At 36.1% G+C, this 27,927-nt stretch overlaps 1 protein-coding gene across 8 annotated transcripts; it reads right to left on the bottom strand.

Moving 5' to 3' along the window:
* Positions 1–31: 31 nt before the first annotated feature.
* LOC118281702 (uncharacterized) lies at positions 32–27,429 on the bottom strand. 8 transcript variants are annotated; one of them, XM_050700276.1, is made up of 12 exons: positions 27,048–27,429; positions 26,669–26,841; positions 25,893–25,988; positions 19,485–19,576; positions 17,029–17,138; positions 13,789–13,800; positions 11,517–11,700; positions 9,848–9,925; positions 8,472–8,626; positions 7,291–7,413; positions 5,468–5,558; positions 32–3,591 (listed from the first exon to the last, which is right to left on the bottom strand). In XM_050700276.1, exons 1-12 carry the CDS (start codon positions 27,213–27,215, stop codon positions 3,470–3,472), a joined length of 1,404 nt encoding a protein of 467 aa, XP_050556233.1. In that variant the 5' UTR covers positions 27,216–27,429; the 3' UTR covers positions 32–3,469. The 8 variants fall into 8 exon arrangements, with proteins under 8 accessions (XP_050556233.1, XP_050556235.1, XP_050556232.1 ...); XM_050700274.1 differs by having other exon boundaries at positions 3,446–3,591; positions 5,300–5,558; positions 8,472–8,641; XM_050700278.1 differs by lacking the exon at positions 5,468–5,558 and having other exon boundaries at positions 8,472–8,641.
* Positions 27,430–27,927: the final 498 nt, after the last annotated feature.

The raw sequence follows: 27,927 nt of genomic DNA, 5'->3' as shown, positions 1-27,927 counted from the left end.
TTAAGACACCCTCAGAATTAAAAGACAATAGTAAATTGTTATATTTTTATTCATGTGTAATTCTTTATAATTTGTGTAGAAAAAATGTGCAAATATAATGTGAAAATACAAACTGAATTTACATAAGCAAATACCGTAATACGATAATACTAAAGGAATTAAATTTATTCCCAAGTTACACTCGAACATAACAATAATATGCTAGAGTAGCCTATAGGCATAGGCCAGCATTGCACGCGCTCACAGGAAACTTGTATTCTCCTAATAAAATAATATTAATCACTTATAAATTTATAAATCGCTAGTAACACTTTAATAATTTTGTTAAAGCTCCGAGATCTGTTATAAATTAATGACAGAAAAATAATACTCAAATGCAACTGGTGTCGTTATATTAAGTCGGTGGAATGATAAGACAATGTATTCGAGGGTTAGTAATAAATTATAACATATAAACAGTCTTATAAAGTCAAAAATAATATACTATCTAAACTTTAGAGCAACTTATATTAATGTACAATACAAAAATGTTACTAGTATTTAGTTAAATGTTATAATAACTTTAAAAAAATGTTAATTTATATAAACAAATATAGGACGCATTTGAATGAAGACGAAAAAATATAAGCTAACGTTTATAATTTACAAAAATTTCGTTTGTCGTTGTTGCTATCACAAGGGGGCAGGTCCCGTTTGACGGTACCGCTATCTGTGTTGTGATCGCAACAACCACAAGTCTCTTGATCTCAAAGTCTACACATTAAACTACGACATTCGTTTATTCTCCTAACGCTAATCAATGAACACAGGAACTTGGACGTGCAAATCCAAAAATGCAAGCCAGGTTATAATATATAGCTTCCGTTTACTATTTGGCAACTACGGGACCACTAGACGACAGTGGCCGCCATTGCTCATCATTTGAAAACCAGTAACATGTTCGTATACAGCATGGGAGGTCGGCAAACCATGCCAATTATAGGGAATACTATCATCGACACAGAATACCTCGTTAAGGTATCAAAACGTATTGATGACAAAAGAAAACGAACAACAAAAAGTACTTCTTAATATGGCCGTGATGTAGCAGCGATGTTACCACCAGCCGAGTGCTAATACTTATTAATACGTAATTACACAACGAATATAAAATTACTTTGAGCTGCCTTCGATACACAAACATCTACAGTAGCAAACAGGCACTAAACCCGGACACTTGTGTACGATTATATATCAATTACATAACATAACGAAAACTGCTTTCGACCTGCATTGAAACAATTTAACCTAAAACAGTCTTAAATACAATCTTACAAATAAAAGGTACATTTTATAAAAATAATGTGCGAATCATGTGCATACAATGACACAAGTATATACAATAATTTTTAACAAAAACATTTGATCCATTGCGAGTCTTATAAACTTATAACATTACATTTTAATAGTGACCTACAATTAATGTGAAAATAATTATGATGTAAGGGAGATAATAATATAATAATATATTTTAAATGTCAACATAAGTATAACTAAATGAATTTTCTCATAAGACATCTCTGAACAAACTAGCACCTATGTTAATTTATTAAAGATCCAATTGTAGATATTTACAGAGAGTTACAAAACAACCATTATTCAAAAATTCGACAACTGTATAATATGTCATTTTGTACTATTCAATAATAGACAACATTATAATTGCAATGTGTGAGTGTGACTGCATGACAACTATCTTCGTGTAGTTTCCAATTGTATTTGTTCGTTAGGAAAGATAAATTTCTATACATAGCTCAGTCTTTTCTATCTGGCTCAAATTTGGCAGACACCTGTATTCAATTTTCATAGAGCCAATCAATAATTTTGGCATGTCTGGGATGCAGTATCTACGAGTACTATCTATATCGCGCAATCGTTATACTGAAGAAATTAAGTGTAACTGAGGTAGAAAGAAATGCAAATTCAAAGTAAATAATGTAGTTTGTTAACGTTAGTATCGGGACATTTAAACTGAACAGTAATTATTTTAGTTAAATAAGAATTATACTAGCTACTTTTATACTCAGGAATGTTTAGTAATATTAATTTGACATTGCCAACACACTTTTGCCTCCAAATACTAAGCTGTGATCATTTCGTCAATACTATAAAGTTTTCTGAAGGTACATTTTAAATGGCACAGGAACGATTGCTTGTTTCCATAATCACGTCTCGTACAAACATTTGATCCGTGTACAATGTAATGTGTGATGTTTTACCACGAACGCAGTTTATATAATTTAGATAGTGAACAATTTCCACGTTAAATTCCATAAATATTCGTTTAATAAATTTTAGCCACGAACATCAATAACATTTTTATAAAATAGAGAGCATAATAATTTTGGGTTGACATTTAATTCAATCGAATATAGAATTCGAAAAATGACGTGACATTACAATGAATTTCGTTAACGACATTAAAATGACGAATGATGGCCTAAAGCGTACAACATCAGCTATAAAAATGTACAAACTTCGTAATCGCACAAACTACGTTCTATCACATATATGTATTTATTTAGTAAATCAGCACAACACCCACATGACTCCACGAATTTATTTATTAGAAAAAAGTATCGCGCCGGGCCCGGTCGCGCGCCGTACTACCCTAGCTAGAGGTGGCGAGCCTCGGATAATACTGACTGACAACTCTTCTACCTACTGGGTACCTCTAGCTTCATATTTTTATAACAATTCCTTACGGTTTCTGGTGTTCGTCCGTATTTCATGATTACCATCCTGGGTAAGTGACACGTTCTCAAGAATTATTGTATCAAACATGTCTGGTATGGTAAGGAACATCTTTATCAGTATCAATGCGAGTAGCAGGCATAATGCCTTCGTACACGGAGTAACAAGTAAATGGAGTACTCACCTTGTGTTGTTTCGAGAAACATAACACAGTATCTAATATCAATTATCAGGAGTTTTTATAAAAATATCTACCCGTTGACATTAGAATTTACATTTTGTTACTCTCCGCGCACATATTTTAAAGGTTTAACATAATGTTTCAGATATTTTAAAATACACGGGACCAAATGCATCGGTTGTCAAATCAAATGTCAACAAGCTTGATTGATTCATTAAGTTCTTTTTACATAAAACGAAATTTACATTTTTCAACCATTTCCCGTTTTATAACTTTGCAGTGCAATTAGACTAACCCAACAATCGTGAGTTGTAGTTGACATTAGATTTGACAACGTATTTCTTCGTAGGGTTTCTTTGAAAAACTTTAACTGTTACTAAACAAATCATTATCTTCACTGATCTCAAATTACTTATAATCAATCAATCAACCATCAGTTTCGTTTTAAAAACCGAAATGTCAGAAGTTTGAAGATAATGACGGTTTTAGTTTGAGTTAAAGTTTTTCGAGGGAACATCATATGAGTAGAGAGTCGCGTTCGGTCCAGGGCTTGAGTCAGGCGGTCACTTGACGAGGCTGGAGAGTGAGCGGGATTTCAGTGTCGGAGTGTGTGAGCGCGCGGCACGACACGCGCGAGCGCCGAGACCGCCGCCGCGAACTGCGCCGCTCGCCGCCACCTGTACACAGTCCCCTCTCACTACACAAGCACTCCACACATGCATACTCCACCGTCTACTACACGGTCTAACACAATACACGCAGTACCTTGCAGGGCTCAGGTCATGTTACCAAACTACTTTTAGTCATCATTTTATTGTAACTTTCGTGAGACATACTAAATTAATTATTATATGTTATCGGCTTACTCACGTAACTGTTTGACGAGGAAATCGACTAGTTTCACTAAGGCTCATATTCATGACATTGTTCTACAAATTAACTTTTAATCATTTTGGAAATTCAAGACAATTGACATTTTCACAAATTGCGACTATTTCCATGGAAAGTTATACTTTTCTTGAGTTTCCAAGAGTGCTGAACGAAATTTATTCAGTTTCATGATCTGTGTCAGCATCAGCAAGGTCCTTGCATTGTATTCTGCTACACTTTGCATATCTTTCATAGACAGCGAGAGCACGCATGTGTCTCTATAATATTAAACATTCTAAGACAAATAGCAAATGAATAAAAACGGTTAAAATGTTTCCAAATTTTGTCTTGTACAAACATTACAAGTTATGAAAAAATAATTTTAACATTCAACAAATATGAGTAACAAAATTTGAAAACATAATTCATAGAAAGCAAAGACTTATTTCCAACCAAATTGAAAATTATTACTCAAATACTAATATAGTGAGAAACCATTAAATAACCCCATTAAATGTTTAAATATAATAATATTTATAAATAGACGTTGCTCTCTCATAGTGTAGGTAAGAAGCGTTGACAAGTGATCAAAATGATCTTAGCACATCACAACATAAATATAACACAGTACGGCATTCACTGGATGGTATAGTACAATGTACAATGAACGTGTGATAAACTTGGCATTGTTCTCGGTGGCAGTCCAGTACATTTGCATGGCTCGTGGTGGTGACCAAGCCAGTGCACGTCACAACGAACATACACATGCGCTTTATGAGTCTCGATGATACACTATGTGCTGGCAAAGCTGCCTCAACCATTTATATTCGTCTTTTATTGTTACTGCTACTGTTTTAAACATCAAGGTTGTCCATAACAAACAGCACGACTATTTACAATATATAAACTGTATATAATACATGTACAAGATAAATGGAATACAATACAACACTATGTACAATATAAGCGGTATCTACATCTGTCTAGACGTAAGTTAATGTAACCATAGATATCTGTATGATGTGTAGTATGAAGAGACAATAGGAAGGGACAGAACACATAGAGCAGATCATGCGATGCAGTGATGCGTGCGACATGTACGACATCAGTGCGGTGACACATGCGATGCGCCCAAAGCGTAAGCCGCACAAAGCGTTCGATCGCCCTGTGAGTACAAGCCGGAGGCTTTGCTGCTGCCAGGCTGCCACTCGCGCCCGAAGCGGACGTTGCTAGCTATCCTACATCGTCTCGTACATTTCTAGCTCCGCTAATGACAAAGCCAACTTCAATATGTGTACGTTTCCGGCGTTCAACGAGCATTTGTTTAACATTTACCGACTAGATTTCATTAAAATATAGTCTGATGCCGCGAATCTTACAAAAGTTAAGACCACCGTCAACAAGTGGAATGCGACAGACAACTAGCGACGCTACAGTGACATCGAGCCCGAGCAAAGCCTCCGCGGCAGGTTAGTCCTCTCCGCACCGAAGCGAACGAACACAGTTTCACAGTACCGGTGCGCGAGGTTCAAAACAAAAATTCTAGGCAGGCGACAAGCACGTAGAGAGCCGTGCTCTCCGAGCGAGCCTCCCCGCAGGGCGCGTGGCGACACGCAGGCGCGGGGCCCGGGTCGGGGCCCGGGGCGAGGCCCGGGCCGGGGCCCGGCGGGGCGGACTGCGTACCGGCGCGCGCGCGGGCCGCGTCCAGCGAGGCGGCGGGCTGCAGGAACCACTCCGAGCGAGTGCGCATGCGCGCCCGCTGCCGCTCGTGCACCTACGCAGCACGTCCAGCCTCCGTCACGTCGCGCCGCCACGACCCGCGCTCACACCCTACTCCCCCCTACCGACGCCCGCTACATTCCCTAACACGATCATAACCTATTGTGCGTAAATCTATTCGACACTTGAATTCCATGTCTCAGAAGGCAAGATATATTTTAATGAATTCATATTGAGGCAGCCATTATTAATTAACGTTTTGTTGCCCAAATATGTAAACTAAGTAAAAAGACGGAAAAACTGATACTGGGTTTCTAATAACATGTCAAATTAAACCAACAAGTAGTTCTGATATAAATTACATTATTAAGATGAGTCTATTAAAAACAAATTTTGTGTAAGCGGGGGTCACGACTAGAGGCGGGTACGAGTATTCGCGAACCGGAGCACATCGTTTAGCACAAAACAGTAAAGTCGGCCAACAAATGGTTAATTTCCATCCTTTCCATACTGAAGAAGTTGTTATAAATCTGTGGTTAATTACGACAACATGGTACGAATGTTAATACTTCATTAGTAACTATACTTCTACCATTAGTCAATATCATGAATCGAACATTAGCTCGCCCATAGGAACCACAAGGATACCACTACCATTGAAATTGTTATTACATTGTTACATTTCAATGAAAGATATTCTGTAATGTTGAGTACACTGTTCCTGAGTTGTGTAGAAATAATAATAAATAAATATGACACAGTTAAACTGTAAGGTGTTCGTCCCGGGTGTCCACACTGCACCATGGAGTGCGCTACAAGCTGTGTGTGTGTGCATCGCCACACCGAGCTCTTTGTAAGCACATTGTGCCACACAGTATCCTGTCACACGGTGTAACCAGTACATCAGTATATGTATATCAAGAGGAAATATCTAACAACTAACAGATCAGCCACAAGTTGTCCTAAGTTATCAGGAAAACAGACATTATTCATGCAAGAGAATTAAACGTGGACGACTGGCGAATACGAGTCTCACACTAATAATATAATAAATTATCTTTGCCAATTGGAGAGTGATGAACACCTATGTACAGCTACATTGTATTGTATGTAATATCTCATATAATTCCTACGAAACGTTTGTACTACAATTTTGAATAGTTTGTTAGTTTTTGGCTAGTTGTCCACGTTAGTCAGACAGAACAGGGGAAACAGACTTAGAATCTACAGGTGGATATGGAGAAATTCTCTTCACCATCACTTAGTCTTATAAAACATGTCCTTCAGTGAGCGCTAGAATTGAAATAATACTTTTTATACATGTTTCTGTTTCAATTTAAATGATACAAACACGTCCATATACAATATGATTTATTTTGCGTTGGCAACTTTTGGAAATTTTGATATTGGCAATACCAAGTCACAGACTTTATTTTATGACATTAAATTATGGAGTTTATTACATTTTATTATCAGATCAATTTGAATACATATTTATATGGACAAGTAGAATTATTTCAGAGATCATTTTTTTAGTTAAATTAACTTTGAAAAAAAAAAGTACTTTGGTTGTATACGCAATAGAGAGATTCATAGAGACTACAAATTAATATAGGTACATTATGTATGAATAAAGTTTTCGTTAAAAATGATTTCTGAAAATAAAGTTAACATAGATAGAGGCAAGGATAATCAAGAGTCAATTTCGAAAATAGTAATCAATTTAAGGGGTTAGCAGAATAGGTGGAAATGGAAGATTTTTGTAATATAACGGATTGGTAACATACCTGGGGTAGGTAGGAGAGGCTTTTAGTGCTCTCTGCGTACTTGTTGATGGCTCGCAACTCCTCGAGAGTCATGTGGGGACTCGAGTTGCTGCGCGATGATTGAGATGACGAACTCACTGATACCTGGAATTATTTAACGCGAAATTAGAGAATTAATTTATGTTTAACGGCTTACTCACGTAACTAATTGACGAGGAACTAATCAAGTTTTAAGTCACACATAGTAATGTATTGTCTCAAGAAAGTTGTACAACGAAAACTAATGTTTGATCGTTGTACAAAACCAAAAATACAATTGCAACGTTTCTATCCTAATATGCCATAACAATATATCGCATCGTAACGTGAAGCCGTCTAATTAACGAAGGGATAGGCAAATGTGCACAGACACAATGTAACATTCACTTTTCAACAATTATGTCAGTCCTATTAAGAATTAAGTCCCATTTATAAGAAGCCTATTTTTTATAAGAAGGTTTACTGGCAATAAGCACATACTTCTTTGCAATATTTTCAACCCTAGTGCTACTTACTTGTCCAGAATCTTCCATTGTAATCGATTACACAAAAGTAATGCTTACTAACACCTTGCTACTTATAAACTGATCATTTATTGCATTATCAAGTTGCCAATTCGATTGACCCATTTTTTGCGATAGTGAAACTACATTTTATTGACTTGAATTTATCTTGATAAAATATATTTTTTTATTTTTTTGTGTAACCTTGTACTTTGGAACCTTGCACTTAATACGGATTAATGTTATATAAACAATTGTTCTAAGAGGTTTTTTTTAACGTTGATAATTCTGCGTGGCCACCAACCTGCTTACTGCCAGGTAAGGTTTAATCTACGGGTACTAACTAGTGTTTAAAAAGATATACCATGCTAAAGCTATTCTTAATACAAATTAGCTTAACTCTGCATTGGTTTTGGATTTTGTGACCAATTACGTAATCGTTTTACTGTTACGTAATTTAATATTATAGTGTGGACTGATTTCTACACATTTTTCTTTACAGAGATCTTATTATTCAAGATAATTTAATAATACACAGAAACAATCAATACAAGTGCATAAAAAGCTCAAGGACTAAATCCCCTGTCAAATCCCCTCCCCCTTTACAAGGAACTGAAGACGACGAAAAAATAAATATGTATTCATAAACATTTGACGTACTTTAAAGACGCTTTCTTCAAGAGATATGGAGAGCCGTGTGCAGGAGTCGAGCAGGCTATGTTCAGGGATGATGCCGAGCACTCCGCCCGCCGCGCCCGCACTCCCGCCTCCCGCCAGCGCCGGCATCGACTGGCACTCCTCAGACTTCGACAACCCTGCGAGGCAATCAACTGACCACTCTACAATCAATGCACATCAACATATTTCCTCAAACAAGATGCAATTCCAACTCTATCCCAAAATTTTAAGGTTGAAAATCTGTTTTACTGGCAAGACATATCAAACCCGATAGTGTTGCCAGGTTGATCCGACTGCTACAAGTAATAGTAATAGTCGTTCAGCTACTTCATCAAAGACCTTTCAGATTTTCCAACTTTATCCCAAGTTAATAGGGTAGAAAATCTACTACAGAATTGGATAAACTTTGTAGATACTTTATCCTAAGGTAATAGGATTGAAATTGTATTAAAGAATTTTCACTAAGAGCAGCTTGATATTCTGGCATATTTAGATTTACCCTTTTTATAGTAAAATTATTGGTAGACGATAGTATTTAGGAAGTGCTTTTTATTTTAGGTTCACTTTATTCAAGCTTTTTTTGTATTCCAAAATTGTTATAAATTGAAGGAAAATGAGGACATTTTCTGTTTGTTTCACGTACGTTTTGTTATTGTACGGTGCAAGCATTCCAGTGCGGTTTCCTATATCGTTAAATGCCTTACTCTTAGTCAATAGATTGTATATTTTAAGGCATTGGAATAAAGGTCAATATAGATTTTGATTTTCTATAGATATAAAAAATATTTCAAGATTATCACAGTACGGAATGACAACACATAACTCAACGGCAAGATTGATAAAATCGCATCCGTAAGTTATGAGAATGCTTGCAAAATAACACTGTTATGAAATCAAACATCCGTTTCTTCTAAGTGGCAAGTGATTGCACTGACTCTATGAGATACGCCGTGAGTTAATGATACTTATAGCCATAGTATTAAAGTACATTTTAGATTATTCCCACCCGGTTAGTGATCCCAGGTACTCGAATATTACTAGAAAATGGAGTCAAAGTTACGCGGGTCCAACATTAGTGAGGTGTCTACAAAACCTAATCTACCAACTTTGTGCTACCAAAACCCAAGTTTAAAACAAATCATATGAAGTATGGAAGATGTGATGTTATTGAACTCATTCACAAACTGACTGCAAAACTCACCAAAACGTTATATTATTTGCTATGAATATTGTAACTTGACTAGATATTTTAACAACTTAAACGAGGTTCATTCGGATGACCTGCGAAAAATGCTGTATTTTATTAGGATATAAATCCTATAGAATGGTGAATGATAGAGAATACTTGTAATATTTACCTTCTAAATTAAATTTGTTGCCCCAACGATCGCATTCGCATTGCAACCATGTTTTCTCAGCCTCCAAAGACAATTGTCCTGCGAACAAAGATACACAACTTAAAAAGGCGAACAATTTTAACGATTTATTTCAGTCAAACGTGTTCGTGTATTAATTATTAGAAGATGTTCGTGTTTCTGGCTTAATGTATATCTTTATAAAGACCTCGGTATGGGGAACGTATCCAATAAAAATAGTTCGGAAACAATGAGTGTTGTGACTAAGTTTTCTCATAACACACGAAGCTCAGTTTCCGTGTTTTGCAAAACAAAGTCTCAATGATTTTCTCATGTATCATTGTTCAAATAAAACTTAAAATTATCTCAGGGAACATCTTAATTTATAGTCGAAAATGTGCAGCGTAATAAGTAGTTGGTTTTTGTTTCATTAATACAAATATAATATTTTACATACATATGTATCGTTACGTTACAAACGCCGAATCTACTCGATAAGAGACGCTTGTCTAGGTACGTCGCTTGTCTACGTACGTCCCTTGTCTACGTACGACGCTTGTCTACGTACGACGTTTGTCTAGGTACGACGCATGTCTAGGTGCAACGGTTCGAACCTAGGTACGATTAGTAAATCGAACAATGTTCTACAGGGTTCATGAACTTTTTATTTATATTATAGTTAGTGAAATGTAGGCGGTACATTTTAATATAGGTATCGAATCAAAATGTTGTTTCATTTCCTACTGTAACGGTTGTCGGGCCTAGGACTCGTCTATTATAATTAATTGTTATTACAATATGTACGGTAGCTAAGTGTTGACGTACTGTCTTTTAAATATTATCTTATAGCTAAGTGTCACTCAGTGGCGAGGATATTTTACGTGTGTAAGTCGTTATCCAAATTACTTATGTTAATTGAAAATGTTGAAATGCCACTTTCTAGTGTTAATTGTATTTTTGTATTGTAGTTTGTACTAGAAAAAAAGATAATAAAGCCGGTCTTAATTGTTATGTATTTTCTAATTAGGTTATTTGGAATTATTTTACAAAAATGCGCGGATGAGGTGGCATCATTATATAAAAACATAGCTGAGCAGAAGGCCTGAAGAGTCGATATCAGAGTCAGCTAATTAAAGTAATATTTAATCAGCACATTTCTTATTTCCTCCAAGAAATATTTACTAACCAGTAATTATTTTCTTAAAACTACGGCCAGCAAATCAAGATGGGCAATAGATTATGAGGATTTTGATGACTTAACCTGTAAAACTCTAACTAAGGGAGATTATGGCAACCCGAACTTAAAGCGGTATTTCTTGTGAGGCTGAAAATACACCAAATAACTCCTGGAGAGGCGACAGGGAGTGTCAGACTCTTACTGACTATCTCAGGGTCTCGGTATATGGCAAGGCTCTCTCGTAATCCCAAGGGAAGATTGAAACGTCCACTAATATGTCATTCAGCTGATGATTCTACTAATATTATAAATGCCAAAGTTTGAGAGGAAGTGTAGATGTATATTTGATGCAATTTAACGAAAAAATTACTGGACGGATTTGGATGAAATTTGGCCTAGCCTAGAAATTATTCCACTGAGTTTGTATGTGTAATTTTAGTCCTTGGCGCACGGGTGAAGTCGGTGGTAGAAGCTGGTGATATTACATAGACTTACTAGCATAAGCCTCTTGGTCGCGGTGATGCCGGGGCGGCGGCGGGTCCCTGAAGGAGCATATCCACTCGTCCTTCACCCGGAGGATGCGGCCGGTCACCCGGGCGTAGTACTCGTAGTTATCCCGGCCGAACAGGTCGCCCGCGCTGAACTGCTCGATCAACTGACGCATGATCCTTGTCGCCACCTGGATGTACCATTGTTAACAATATAATATTTATTTATTATGGCACTTGGTCGACGATGGTCTTAGTGCTACCGTAACAATTGCTTAGACATAAATATTGCATTAGTTTTGTTACTGCTACAACGAACTCTTCCAAAAATACGTATTTTACCTTACCTTTAGAACTTGAAGACCATCTTATCAATAAAATATTTACTAACTAAGAAATAAACATACTTCTAGAAAAAGTTACTACATACAAACCTTTTAACGATCATAAACTATACCTTTATGGACTTAGGTACTATCTATGATTATTACAAAGCAGTTCGATTATATTTACGTGGCTACAAGAACAATAAATATAGACATAGCAATAATTTTATGACTCAAAGTGTTAAATACGAAATTACGAATCCGTAAATTACAAGTGCAACAATAAAATTGCAAACACATAGATTAACACAAATATCACGATAATGAATCATGCGCACTAAACTACGTAATCGAAATAAGCATCGGAAAGTGTTGGAAAGAACAAAGTAGTATTAACGCATTATAAAAAGATGATTAGAAAAACAATTACATATAAATGTTTTAAAATAAAACTGCGAATAGACAGACGGACTGATATGGCGAAACTATAAGGTTGTTTACTACGGAACCGTAAAAAACTAGTAGGTAACTGTTGCCAATCAACGACTGATCATAATTGAAAACCTTTTGAACTCGTCTACCGCCCTAATTTCTGTCACCTGTACACTGTAACACTAAGTAAATTGTCTATGATTTCAAAGATCATAACTTGAAAAATGTCGTAAGTAAACAATTCTCCAACATCAGTGAACAAATGTTGAGAGGGAACCAGGAAGTGAGTAACGCGAAGGAATCCATGAATCAAGCTTATCAATGTTGTCTCTAAAAAATAAATGATGTTCCCGAGCGCACTGATAAGGAACACAAACGCAAGCATTCTGTTAAGAAACTAGTCTTTCAATGTTGCGCCATTTGAAATTAGAATTTACTTGGGATATTTGTATTACGGTTTTATTAGTAGATAAATGAGAAAGGCGCATAATTATTTAATATTGAAGGGCATAAGAAAAGAATATGTCAAAAACTGCGAACGCAAAAAGGAGTTTCTTTTTTGAGGGCGGAAAATCATCCAATGACTTTTGCCTTGGACGAGGCGAGAGGGAGTATCAGACTCTAACTGACTAAAACTCGGTTCCTACTCCTGCTTTTCGAGCCGGAGCCCCGGATCTGGCATCAGCCAACGCAAAAGGGACTTGGAGATACACAGTTGCTTTTTAGGATGGAGAATTCGCGATTTTATTTGAGATGCTATAAGTCATATTTTACAGCCTACCCAAATAATGAAAATTTCTCACATAGACTAAAGTTGCGCTTGTTAATTTCCTCGAGTATTAAAGTACACAAAAATATCTAATCCTAAATCTATGCAAATGTCCATGAGTTATGTTCAGTAGTATATTCGTGCGGGCGTGAATAATTCCTCACCAAACGATAACTAACGCTCATAACTAGGCATAGAAGACATGCAAAGCGTGGAACATCAAATAGCAAGCCTGTTACGCGCATTAAAAATGCGTAAAACTTAAATAATGGGAGCCGGTAGCTAAAGCTATGTACTATCGGACTAGTTATTGGTACACAGGTAATAAACTACAAGTATATTTAAGTAAGTAATTTTTTAACTATATGACATTTTAATATTTAATATCTCATCACGAAATTCTCAATAACCTGTAATCGGTCTGTTAATTTTGACATCCGACACGAAAAATAGCAGGAAATATAAATAAGAAAAATCCCAGTGATGTAGCATTATTAAAAAATTAAATTCTTTAGATTAACAAATCCTTTACCATTTCATCAAAACAAAACAACATAGGTAGATTAAACCTCTTAGCAAATCATAAGTAATTTTATTCGAACAAAAATTATAGACACGGCTTATTGATAAAAGGAATAACATTTATTGCCTGGTCACCAAAACATTTGCCGATAGTACCAACACTACTAATAGCCAAAGTATAAGTAACATATTGGAAAGTAAAGTGATCGATTGTATAATGATATACTCACGCTAACTTCAGCCTTTAGCCGCATGTTATACAGTTTTAGTGAACACAGTTATAAAGCTATGTACAGTTACCATCTTATAATATACATGTGTACCTATATATTACATTGTATCGAATGGAAACAACCGATGTGGACAATACTTAGGACGAACTTATGAGTAATGTCTATTTTGTTTTGGTACTGATTATTTAAAGGTTCTTGGTTGGTACTGAATCTTGTAATTTATTGTAATACTGATAATGCAATAAGCATATTTTTTAGAGAGATATAGATCACAACAATGAAAAAGAACATTCTAGAATGAACAATGAATGTCTTATTCAGTAATAATGCCGAGTGACATTACGAAACGTCACTTCAAAGTTTCATATCAAGACTTTTTCCTTTACCTAATCTGTTGGGTACCTTAATACCTATTTTTTATTAGTAAATAAGCTACAATATTAAGTATTATGATCTAGATTGCGTCTCCCCACACATACAAGTCATCAATCATAACTCTTCCTGACGAAAACTCATATAAATTTTCACAGACAATAAATATCTTCTATAATAATTATTCAAAGGCACGCAAGTCTTAGCCTATGTTCATATGGCAAGCGTCAAGCGGCGTTTTGATAACGAGCTCTAACAACTACATACATTTTATTCAGGCCTTTCAACGTCAGGCTTTAGGCTGAATAAAATGCATATAGGGTGACTGGTAATTAGTGAACGATATTTAAATACGTGATGGTACTCATGATTACAAACAACTTTTCCAAAGAAACTTTTTTTGTATACTCATTAATTTTCAAAAAGTTGCTTTTGGGAAAGTTGTTTATAAATATGAGTACAATCACGTGTTTAAATATCGTTTACTAATTACCAGTCACCATATTATAGTTGTAACCGCTTGCCATCTGAACATTGGCTTAGACTACCAGACAAAGAACTAAAACCGCAATCCATATCAAAGACAATTAGCAAATATGCGATACGAAAGAGGTTAATTAATGTAACGAAGTGACGTCACTTTGCAAAGTCATCAAACTTCGCAATGGCCCATAAAAAACGTGGAATGTTCTGACATAAGGCTTAGATAAAGCTAAGTAAGGCAGACACGTTCACACGCATAGCTTAGTCTTTTTTCCTATCAGATAGGCTTTCAGATTAACTTTTGAAGAAACGGTGTGATCTTATAGTTTCTTGGTAATTTTAAGTTATATTAACAGCAATTGCTAAGGACTGAGTTATGTAACCCTTAAATGACTCTGAATATGGTGGGCAGTCATGCATGTACTAATAACTATTCGCATAATCACGACTATGAGGCCCGGTGTGGTTTGAAACCAGTCGAGTACAGTCGAAGATCTTTTTTTAATGCCAAATATTATTTAATTCCACTTTTCAAATAACTTGGTAGAAAACTTTAATAGAACACAAAAGAAAATATACCTATAAAATGAAACATTAAAACGCATTCAATGCAAGACTCGGTACGAAGACAATTTACAATTTAAATCGTCTTATCAGATAAGGAAACATTATTAGAACCTCACTCGACATTGCTGATAAAAAAAAGAAACTGTTTATTGACTATGAATAGCGATAACGATGATTGTTATTTGTTACCTTTCTTCAAGTTAAATTTATTGTTGGAACTTTATTGATTTCGTATCACAATGACTTATGATAGTTGCGATACAATACATGTACTTTTTTATAACCAAGTCATTCAATTTGAATTATATTAACGCGTATAAAATGTCTTTCACACTGTGCTGTCAGTTTTCATTGTTGTAGATGGTTTTTGTTGGTTGCAAAACGCGATTGTTAATGGTTTTGATTCCCAGATTAAGTTAACCAATGCATATTGAGTAAGTATTTCAGTTTTCGACTAATTCTCAGCCATAGCACGGTAATTCGTGGAAGGTAATAGGTTCGCATATAGTGTGAGTAAAACGAGTGATGTTACACTTTTTATATGTTTTTTTTTTGTTCAATTGAAAACCCCACCATACGCCTTTATAAACATAATCTGTCATTATAAATATATCATGCACATCTTTAAGCACATTACTATAACAAAGAAAGTAACAAAGATAAGAAACTGATTCACTCAACAAATACCTACAGCAATTAAATTTCTTTTTTTGTGGTTCCTATTCCTTTGAAACACAACCCATCAGTAAATGTTGCATATCCTCAACTTTATTGAGAGGAGAACTGAAGAACTTCTTCATTTTGTTAGAATTTGAAACTAATTTGTGAAAGCATGGTGCCACGTTTTCATCATACCAGAAATTCAATTTTCCCTTCCTCTCAGCGAAAGGATAAACTTTGTTATCTAAACCATCGTAGATTAGCAGATATCACAAACCGAAAGATCGCTTACATGCACCACGCCCACTTTACGTCACTACGATATTAATTTCGTCATGAGAACTAAGCGTTATTTACCTGCTGCCGACAGATATTTTTTCATACTGAAAAACCCAATGATACTTTGACTGATAGTCAAATAACACGCTTGTAAAGAACGTCAGTCAACCAATTTCGATCCTAAATCTCTCAATAGACCAAAATTATTGTAAAAAATTCCATAGAACTAATGAATAAAGATATTAAAATCGGTTATTAATGTCAAACGACTAGTATCAAACCTTTTAACAAAAGTATCATAAATTAATGACAAAAAATAACCTACATAGAATAGCTTTGTCTATACGATTATGTGTCGTACAATACCAAAACAACCGCGTTTCCAAATGTCCACATCAGGTGATTACACCGAAACTCGATATGTTTAATCTTCGATAATGGTGCAGCTATCACGTATGCTACATATACATGTATCACTTTACAAAGCGCATTCACTCCCCTTATACACATATTAATCGACGTTAGTAATAACTTTTCATCTAATATGGTGCCATCAGCCTTTAACCCCACAAAATTAACCAGCTGCTGTTCTTTGAAAGGATTTTTTAATTTTAATGATAAAATTATCATTTGTACTTAGTCATAATTTGACAAGGTTACATCCATGAAGTGAATTTACTAAGGTAAGTCACCAATGACTCACTAGGCAAGGATATTAGTGTATTATTCCATAGGATACCATGGCAACGTCGAACAAACTATCAGGAATCAATAATCTTATTATATATTTAACATTTCCACGGCTATTCGTGGTACTATGGATCATTAAATCATTTTCCCGTGTTGTGACATATGAAAGGTAATGTCTGAACCAACCTTGAATCTCTGAACGTCCTCCATTGTGGCTGTTTTGCCGTCCGACACGCAAGAGTGGAAAAATGATGGGGCCACTGACACGCCCAGGGCTTCGGATGTCATACCTGTACCTAGAAACAATACAATGCACGATTCAACTATATTGTAATTGTAATTAGGATTAATTTCGATTATCGGAAACTATTTCACGATATATAAGACCTTAAACAAATGTCTTTATGACCAGTAAAATAAATTACAGAAGTTTTGCTGCACATGCACTAAAGGCAAATCATATAACAACTTCAAAAACGTACATATATCACACACTAGACAGACAGTGGCGCTTGCAATCACTAGACCAAGAAGTAACGCATAAATTGTGATGTAAGCAGCCACTTAAATTCCGCATCCAATAACTTGATGAAACAATCCAATTAACTACAAAGTAGACAGCGATTGTCAAGTAAAAAACCTATAAATAAATCGAACAGCGCAAGAAATTCGCGGAAAACTAACTTTTTACCCTTCTTTGTTGGATTCACAGTAAAGTCATTCAACTACACTGTTACATCTAATTGTAGTATATAAAAACCATCTATTTAAGAGGCAAATTACTGTAATTTAAACTACAGACACCGAATTAGTGATGTTTTACATGAAAACAGAAGTCTTGTAAGATAATGCACGAGTGGCGTTGCACTGTTACACGCAAAGGGGTACGAACAAAGCATTTTCCCAGTACAACACACGATAAAAACTATACGTCGCACGTTATTGTTGTGATACAGAAATAATAATTTAAACATTGCTATTAATTTGTTTAATTTACAAAGGAGGCAATTACTTTGTATTGTGGAAAAATGACCCAATTTTAGTAAGATGTGACTTCTATATACCTAAAACGAAAAAAAGTCGACTTAGATAAGTTTATTTATTCCACCTCTTTCTACTCCATCGTAAACACCCGTTACACCATACCATGTAAATAGACAACCTCCCAACATAAAAGCCATAAGATAACAATACGACTGCACAAAACTAAGTCTTAAACGAGCAGTTCCTGTCACAATTGGAGCATGACGCCGGAGCTCGGCTCGTATCTTCAAACACAGGCGATATTAACATAATATTTTACATATTAGTACCTGCGACAACAATGACGTACGTCGCATTAAATAAGGCTCGATATAGAGCCCAAGTGAGCCGTATATGCCTGACAATCGCACACTACGACGCTTTTGTCGGCGACGGTGACATTGTGACGGAAAACTGTATAGGCATTAAAACGCTACGTGCAGCGTGCAGTACAACGAACGCGCTTCGTACCGGCATTCACGATTGTTGCCAGGGGAATATGTGAGTTATGTGCTCGACCAGTTTATACTCCACAACTCATGCATTTACATGCAAAACACAATGATATACAATCGCCTTATTTACGATCGTGGAAAATCTATAAACATAGGAAAACTGACAAAAATACTTTGGAGAAAATGGAATATTTTTGCGTCAATGGAAGCAGTGACATTTCCCATGAATTCGCGACTTTTCGCAAAAGTAGGACACCACAGCGCGACCCAAATAATTAATATAAATATATAATAGATCAAAAAGGTTACGAGCAAAGCTAATAAAACGAAGACGTCATCACAAACTAGGCCAACAAATAATCCAGCGAGACGTTCTGAAGAAACATTAAATAATCACACAATGAATGTAAAGCCGTTGCATCACGCGCGCCCACGCAGGCTCGCGTGTTATTGCCATAATTACCACTAATTACTTTCGTCAGGCCACTGCCAAATGCTTACATTGTCATGTACGTAACATATCTTCATAACAAGCGTTCATCAGAACTAGGTATCAATCTTCAGGCAGGTATGTGAGAAATTCTGTTGTACCGTGTAGCGTGTACGATGTTACAAATTAGTCAAACCAAATATTTGCAAACTCGTTTCAGAGTAACTTTATTTGCAGTAATCTTAATTAGATTGTTTCGTGAGTGGCCTCACTGTAAATACCCATTGTGTGAAATTCTTAGCAGGCTTTATGACGTAAGCTGACAGTGTTGGTAAGTTGTGAATTGAATGCAGGTCCTTTCCGTTAATCTCTCCGGATTAATATTGTGTAAGCCAAGAACAAAAAACTACAAGCGAAAGTCGGCTGCGGGAAGTGGGACACGGGTTATAATAATTTACATCCTCCGTGTGTTATTAAAGAGATATTAATCAATGTGTTTTGTTCATCAAAATAATAGTTACCAGGTTGCTTACGTAAGTTTATGTTATATTGTACTAAGATACGCAGAAATATGATACATTTTCAAGTTTTGATTAGCCAGCTGTAATTTTGAGGCGAGAGAAATAGATTAACAGAATTTTCCAATGAAGTATTTTAACTTCCACCGGTCAAAATTTCATCGCTTAGCCTAAACTTGCCATTTTTTGCTGAAAAAGCATTGAAGTGTGTCTCACCTGCTTTATCAGCGTTGGATGCCATCACCCGAAACGTGCCGAAGAGTAGCACCAGCAGTCTTTGCGTGCACACCGGCAGGGACAGGAGCAGTCTGTGGACAAACATTTAATTGCAATAACTGAAAAATAATCACATATGAAATATGAACCCTTAGTATGTTCTACAAGTACGAATAACAATTGAGGAATAGGCCGTAAAATCTTTCAGTAATTCAGTGATATAATTTATTTTATGTTCTTAATAAGTAACCAGAGACGTCACGCGCTCTCTTACCGCTGCAACTTCTGTAAGCCAGGATTTACAACAGATACAACCATGAAAACACCGGAACACTGAACTCCGGCGCGTCCGAAAGACAGACATAACTGTCTTGGATCCCGTAATGAAATAAATCAGAAGATATTAGAGGAGAAGAAAAGAAAACGATAGTTTCCACTTTCCTCGGTGAAATTTAACACAGAAGACAGAATGACTGAAGCCTAAAGGCAGACCAAAGAGATTGCACAACTGGAAGAAGCCAAGTCGTCAAGCACCACGGAATTAAAAGTAAATTGGTCCTATGTGGGAGCTGTTATATTTCCTTCCAGTAATAGGTATGGCAGATACGCTTAGGCTTAGGGTTTTAATAGGACTAAATTCAAGTCAGTCTATCATAACTTCACACACGATCATTCGAAAAGAACCATTCTGCCCATGGTCACCTTAAAAAGATATTATAGACCTAAGTTGCTAACTGAAAATCAGCCCGTAACTAACTTGGCAGAGGTCACTCGTAGAAAATGCGACAACTTTCATCAAACCGTTGCCTAATCTCTCAGTTTCCAATTTTAAAACTGCATTGTTTGTTTTGCGTTGAAGCGATCAACAAGTTTATGAGGTTCGGCGCTCTGATTGGTCAGCTCCAATTAACCAATCAATTAGAGAGCTAAACGCGGTAATGTTTCGATCCGTCGATCACTATAATGTAAAAAAGAAACTCGCACTAGGCCCTCTGATTTACAAGAAGTGGCAGGGAAATAATATCGTAACGTTATGTCCTAATTAACTGGCAAAAAATTAAAGCACTCAAGATGGTGCGCACGCGCAGTTTTTAATTATTTTTAAGTATACATTAAGTAGGTATTATAAAATCCGTAAGTGGATGATTCGTAATAATAGTAACGATTGCGAATAATAACGAACACAAACTTACATTATTTTTTTATTTTATTTGCATTATGCTAAATCTAACACGAACACGAAACCACCTGAACTAATTCTATCAATAACTATGGTGAGAACTATTGAGAGTGAAACCAAAAAAAACCCCTAGTATGTTACAATAATCTATTCTGCGATTCAATTGAGAGAAACGAATCGCATGCTAGCTAATGATAGTGATATTAGAACAAATACTTGCAATATTGGAAATACCCACGCGACCACACACACGATATGTTTATAAAAATCTTAACCTTATTGCAATACAATTAAGATACTAATTCAAACGTTTTCCTTCATAAATCAACAATTAATAAATACCTACAAATTGACAACTTTACCTACTACTACATAATATACTATAGGTTAAATTAAATCGAATTATTAATTCTCTGGTTAGTATTACGATTACGACATAACATAGGTACCTACTTCCATGGTGTTATCAAAGTGACCCAATTATAAGAGGAAAATTAAAACCATTGGAGTTCGTTGACCTCTATGAATAATTCACGGTAAAACCGCACAAATAACTCGGTTAGTTATAAGATTTATATCAATGAGTTCAAAGACGGCGTTGTATAATATAACATGCGGTATGAGTGTTCGAGGCGTCGACTTCACGCGTGAATAACCAACGATTACGTTAATACGTTCAATGCTGCTCCGATTATACAATGAATGGTGCCGTCTTCATATTTTATGACTTGTTGAGTTCAACTTGCAGGAATACTACGATCAAGGCGTTAAATATGTTTGAAAAATTGAAGGAAAAGAGTCTTCTAGGTGAGAGGACCTACACATTGACCAATTTAAAGGTCTAAATTCGCACTGATGAAGTTTAATTATGCGAAAGCAATAGTTTTCCATGATGGAATCATGCACCTTCGTATACCTTACCCAACCGACTTATGTGGCAGACAATATAAGATTAGCACAACAATTTGTGCATTAGTTACAATATTAATTCTGTTGAAAGTAGTTGTAATGGATCCAGTGCAAGAGAATGAACAGATAAAACCATTGTGACGAAGTGGTTTCATTTAAAAAAGAAAATTCAACACGAAATAGCCGTTGACCGTGACTTAGAAATCGGAAGTTCACGGTCAGACGTTTTAATTCCGATTTAGAGCCGGCCATGTCGTTTATCTTTTTTTTTTATTTAATAAACAATCGATTCTTAATCCAAATTCAAATTATTTGATTCTACAACAAATTGGTTTTGTTTTATTTTTATCCACTGCCAAAAGCTATCACGCTTGTATTGCCTAACGAGGTACATGGCCACTTAATGGTCGACTAGCTTCAAACACGACGTGTCCATATTGAACCCGGAGTTCACGCTCAATATATCAGATAAGCCACACCTACCTTTTAAACTTTTTAGGGCAAACAACATTTAAAAGTCCATCACGAATATTATGGGATAAAAGGAACATTAAAATAATATTGCTTTTATACTGTTTCGTAAAATAATACCGCCATCTGCGCTCCATCTTGTAAAGGTCGATTTACTTGTGCTGTAGCAAGAAGAGTTAAAGCGACATTTATTTTATCGAGACTCCGAATCTAAAATGTCACGCCATGCCTTCTGCCCGTAAGAACAGGGCATTGCCATTTAAAGTGAATCAACAAAAACCTTGGTAAATTGAAGCTGCGATCGTTTTCGGCAGTGTCATGACCAATTACATTTGTCTTGGACACGTCTATCTTTTTTTTTTTTTTTTTTTTTTGATAGGACCACTCGTAGTTCAGCACGCTAAGGCTGTTGACTACTTAACCGGACTATTGACACGTCTATCTACTGTTCTAAAGCTGGATAAAGTATTGAGAAATAAACCGCGTGCTTAGCGCGTATTCTACAGTCATATACACACATAAACTTAAGGTCCAGAAACTTATAGAATAAGTAATAAGAATATTACCCATTAAGCATAAATTGATTTATTTGTTTACCATCACGTCCATGGCAACCGAAGCGCACCGTTACTATGCGTATGCGCATCAAAATTCAGGTCGGGTGTTCTATAAACAACCATTGTTCCTATCCATAATACTGGTGTATTGTGAAAGTCCTATACCTGCCCCAGCGTAACAAACGGTACATAACGACAGAGTACCTATATAGATGCAATTATAAAGGAAGCACAGACAATAATATATCATCACAATATAAAAATATAAAAAAATATTTCGCACTAAGACCGAAGACTATAGAGCATGTAATGTAATTTAGTAAAGAAATTCTCTAGGGAGGAAATACGTATTAACCAACAACATAGTAAGTATAGGAGGTTATTCTTCAGCATTTTTACATCAATATTTATTTTATTGATGCAATAAAAAAAGGCAAGACTGCCTCGTTGGTCGTGTGGACGCAAGTGCGACTGCCGAACAAGGGGTCTCGGGTTCGATTCCCGGATCGGGCAAAGTATTACTGGGCTTTTTTCGGATTTTCCAAAATTTCTCAGTAGTAGCACGGAGTCAGGAATTCTGTCCAGGATATGGCAATAGGCTCACCCCCTATTACATGGGACTTATAACACAAATGGTGAAAAGTGAGTGTACATTGTATAGCGGCATTACGTGCCGTAATGTGCACCTCTGCCTACCCCTTCGGGGATAAAAAGGCGTGAAGTTGTGTGTGTGTAAATTTTTTTAAAGGCTCACAAGGTCAATGACATACAATTTTAAAATGCTATTTTAATATTCATCTCACTATCATATCATATCAGACACAAGACGTCCACTGCTGAACATAGGCCTGCCCCAATAACTTCCAGATAGGCCGGTTGGAAGCGACCTGCATCCGGCGGCAGGTCATCTGTCCACCTTGTAGGTGGACGTCCGATGCGCGGTCTCCACTCGAGAACCTTTCTACGGTTCTACCCCAGTAGCCGTCGGTGTTCCGGGCTATGTGCCCTGCCCACTACCATTTCAGCACGCTAATCATCTGGGCGACTTCGGTGAACTTTGTTCGTTTGCGGATCTCTTCATTTTTTTATACGATCTCGCAAAGAAAATCCGAGTTGCAGTTTACATTTCAGTCCAGAAATAGACACAGTTTGAACGATCTATAATTACTTTTTTACTTTTGATAAAAGCGTGTTTTTAGCGTTTTTTGACTAATCATTTGTTATGTTACATTGTTAAGAATCACATCTATGGACAAGGTTACAATAAAAAAAAAACAACTTAAATCGTTCGTTCGTTCATCCAGAATCCAGTTCAGGTTCAGGCAGGTCAACATTTTAATAGCCATCTTTACATCGAGAGCTATACAATAGAATTACATTAAAGTTAAAATTAAATACGTTATTTCTAGCTTGGCTCTATTCTATACACACGCATGGAAAATCCACAAGCAGGTAAACATTGCGGATCGCGATACCAAATTATGTTTATAAATCTTTTATGTCATGTTTTTTCTCGTATCAAGTGTCGATTTCTGTTTAGTTCCAATAATACTCATACATTGATTCATACTCATAACTGTTATTAATGAACATAAAGCTGTATGGTGTCAGCAGATTAGAATACATTTGGTCACCCCTAAAAGTTAAATTCTTTGCTAGTGATTGCGGTGAGATTCTTTGCTGGACTTGGAGGGTTCTGAGTAGTTTATCATATAGAATCTAATCATTGGGTCAATAATTCTACACGACATACTCTTCCCACGGGTGTCGTTAGAACCGACTGTAAAAGTCCAAACACATATATGCAGCACAGTAGTTTCAAATTGTAGCTACCACCAGCTGCCAGCGTGCTTACGGCACGCCGCCTGCGAGCTGGAAGCGCCGCCCGACTACGTTATAAAATATATCATACGAGATACCTACTAATAGCCTAGCATTTATATACGTACAAAAATCAATGTGAATTCGTATTTATAATTCAGCTACATTTAACATGTATCAATGTTTCTGTAGTGTGCCATGTAGTGAGCCAGCAAACACTTGAATAGTATCGTTATAGACACACAACTAAGTTGGAGGCTTTCCATCACCTAGTTTTCTCCGGATTTCCGAACAATTTAACTTTAACTGACTGCCTCGTTGGTCGAGTGGTCGCAAGTGCGACTGCCGAACAAGGGGTCTCGGGTTCGATTCCCGAGTCGGGCAAAGTATTACTGGGCTTTTTTCGAATTTTCGAAAATTTCTCGGAGGAGTGGCAGCACGGAGTCTGGAATTGTGTCCAGGATATGGCAATAGGCTCACCCCCTATTACATGGGACTTTAGCACAAATGGTGAAAAGTGGGTGTACATTGTATAGCGGTATTACGTGCCGTAATGTGCACCTCTGCCTACCCCTTCGGGGATAAGAGGCGTGACGTTATGTATGTATGTTAACTTTAACTGACGGATCACTTTCAATGAAATAGAACGGTGCACCTACCCTATTTTATGTCCATTTTAAGAGGAATTTGTGTTATAAGTTGTATTTCCTTGGCGTAAATTGTCAAGAAACGTTACCTTTCTTTCCTAAGAAGGTAGGACGAATTTTAATTTAATAACAACGCAAGTGTAGTTTACTTTTGACATATCATACATCGTCACGCCTTTCATCCAAGAAAAGGCAGACAGAGGTGCACAGTACAGCATGTAATGCCACTGTACGATGTACATCCACTTTTCACCATTTGTGTTTATAAGTCCCATGTAATTTAGAGTGAATCTATTGCCATATACTGGGCACAGAAAATTTCGAGACACTGAAAAAAAGCTAAAACTTTTTACCAAACAATGTAGGTTACAATAAGTTACCGAGACAGATAATAGTTAATTTATACAGTAATAAATATATTTAGGTATATGCATGATACTCTTGTTTGAGTCACATTATTATCACCTTTACCACATACTAAGTAGGTGTACTAATTGAATAATTATTTATACCTGTTTCATAAATACTTGATAATTAAATGTACATATATGAATTTATTTTCACATCATCAGTGTATCTATCAATTTTAAAGTTTCACACATGAATTCTAACAAATTGGGACAATTAATTATTTTACAATGGTATTATTGAACTCATACTTGATTACCAGTTTTGAATATCCAGAAGATAATGATATAACTTCTACTAAATACTGTTAGCGGTTGCATTTGTCTTACAGGGTGAGTCTGTTACTATGGAGTAACTAGACTAGAGAAATGGTTGATGGTAAAATCGCTGTGAATTAAGAGTTTATTCCACTGACCTGCGTATTTCATCAACCTGCTGTTCCTCTGGTAGCTCCACTGCTGTAAACAGATGCATCTCTCCATCTCGGCCAAACACACCACCCGGGATTTTCCTAAACAAAAAGCAATATTCTCACACCACCCACCTGAACACTACAATTATAAATACTATTGGACATAATATTGATATTATTTTATGAATTATGGATAAACTGTTATAAGTATAGCTTATAGTCTTATAGTTATAACAGTGAGATTCTTTGCTAGACTTAGTGGGTTCTGAGTAGTTTATCATACAGAATGTATCCATTGGATCAATGGTCCTACAAGACATACTTTTAAAAGCTTAGTAACTAGTTATTTCAAATAGTAACTCATGCTTAAAAATAGGAACAGGCTATATCAAGATATGTTCATACCAAGAACATTATTAGTCTAATAAAAAAATCATATCCCCATTATACCAGCTGGGCCAGGAGCTACTATTTATTGTCTAGCATATTGTCACTATTAAATTTAAAAAAGTACATCACCCACTCAGGAACTAACTATTGAATACAAGCAAGTAGATGTCAAACACTCATTATCAATATTCTGATAATGCAAACAAAAATATTTACCTTCAATCTTATCAGATTGTAGAAAGGTAGTGATGTTTGTTTATTATATTAGCTACCAAAGTAAATAATTTGTAGACAACACAAAACTACTTAAAAGCACATTGATCATGTTATATTAGTGACAATCTTCTTTTTATTAAGTTATTTGAGAAGTATTATAGAATTTGATGTACCTGAGGAACTTCTTGAGCACACTGGCAATAGTATAGACAGAATAATTGTCCACATTGACCAGTCGGCCTGTCTGGAGGAAATGTATAAGCTTCTTCATGGCACCCTGATGACCTGGTGCGCGGAACACGTCCCGTCGCAACGGCGCTTCTTTATTTAGCTTCAATATCAGCACCTAAACAACACCACACATTTTTTTAACCCATGAAAAAATTCACGACACTGACCACTTCATCCATACTATGAAAATTCGCAAACGGCAACGGCGATGTGACACTAGGACTACCTAACGTGCACCAATCAATCCAGGTAATCACGGCAATAATGAACAACAAAAATCTCAGGGCGTTGTCAAAGTATTTAAAGCACAGGTATACTAACAAGCAGGGGTCCAGGGATATCATCCTTGCAGACTTCATGTAGCGGAACACCGAACTTGACTTTTTCTAGTCTTCTCGGATACGGCAGAGAGTTGGGATGCCCGCAAGACGTAACCACATTGCTCAATGTAGCAGCTCGCCGATGCATCCTTCTAGCCCAATTACTCATTTTGCCTGTTTACAGGACGTCAGGCTTTGGGCGATATTATAAATCAAATATCAATGCTAGGTGCATTTTTCGCAGATGAGAATTGAACAATACTTATTATTGTAGGAATTAATATTATTTAAATTATTTCGGTAAACTCGGATCCTCGGGTCCCTCAGTCCTCCGTTCGTTCGTTTGCCTGCCGTCGTACCGCACGCACGCACAAACACAGACGATAAATAATAACTAGTGTTGCTCACTGCTTTACTGAAAAATAATCGTTATCGATTCAATAAGAATCGATTAAAAAAATCGAATGCCTTTGATTATCAATTGGGAAATAGTATCATATTATTTATTTATATTTTGTATTTTAATTCTTATAGCATTATTACTAGTCTTTAAAACCTTTTTAAGCTTTACTTTTCTTTGGGTAAGTTTTAAACATCTTGTGAGAGTTGCTTTCCTATCAAATCGAAGATTAATGTGTGTATAGCCTGTATAGGTGATTTTCGTTTGCTCCCTATCTCATAAAAACGTAATTTTCTTTAGCTTATATTTACACTTATAGCGACATACATATTCCAACCGCGACCGTTACATAGATAGACGGTTTAAATATTAAATGTATTTTCAGATTCAATTGCAGCATGTGGGTAACATGTATAAGTTATCATGTAGAAGTTATGCCAGTTCGAAGATTCATTATTTTCATACATTTATTGATTTCTAA

This window comes from Spodoptera frugiperda, chromosome 18, assembly GCF_023101765.2.
Source record: "Spodoptera frugiperda isolate SF20-4 chromosome 18, AGI-APGP_CSIRO_Sfru_2.0, whole genome shotgun sequence".
Classification (NCBI taxonomy): domain Eukaryota; kingdom Metazoa; phylum Arthropoda; class Insecta; order Lepidoptera; family Noctuidae; genus Spodoptera; species Spodoptera frugiperda.
The sequence above is the reverse complement of the archived record's forward strand: the minus strand, read 5'-3'. Positions and strand labels throughout refer to the sequence as shown.

Excerpts from the sequence above, each read along its gene's own strand:
- LOC118281702 (XM_050700274.1), bottom strand. The coding sequence starts at position 27,215 with ATGAGTAATTGGGCTAGAAGGATGCATCGGCGAGCTGCTACATTGAGC. Across the intron at positions 25,989-26,668 it reads GTGCTCAAGAAGTTCCTCAG|GAAAATCCCGGGTGGTGTGT; the intron begins GTACATCAAATT and ends CTTTTTGTTTAG. Across the intron at positions 5,559-7,290 it reads GCCTCTCCTACCTACCCCAG|GTGCACGAGCGGCAGCGGGC; the intron begins GTATGTTACCAA and ends CGTGCTGCGTAG.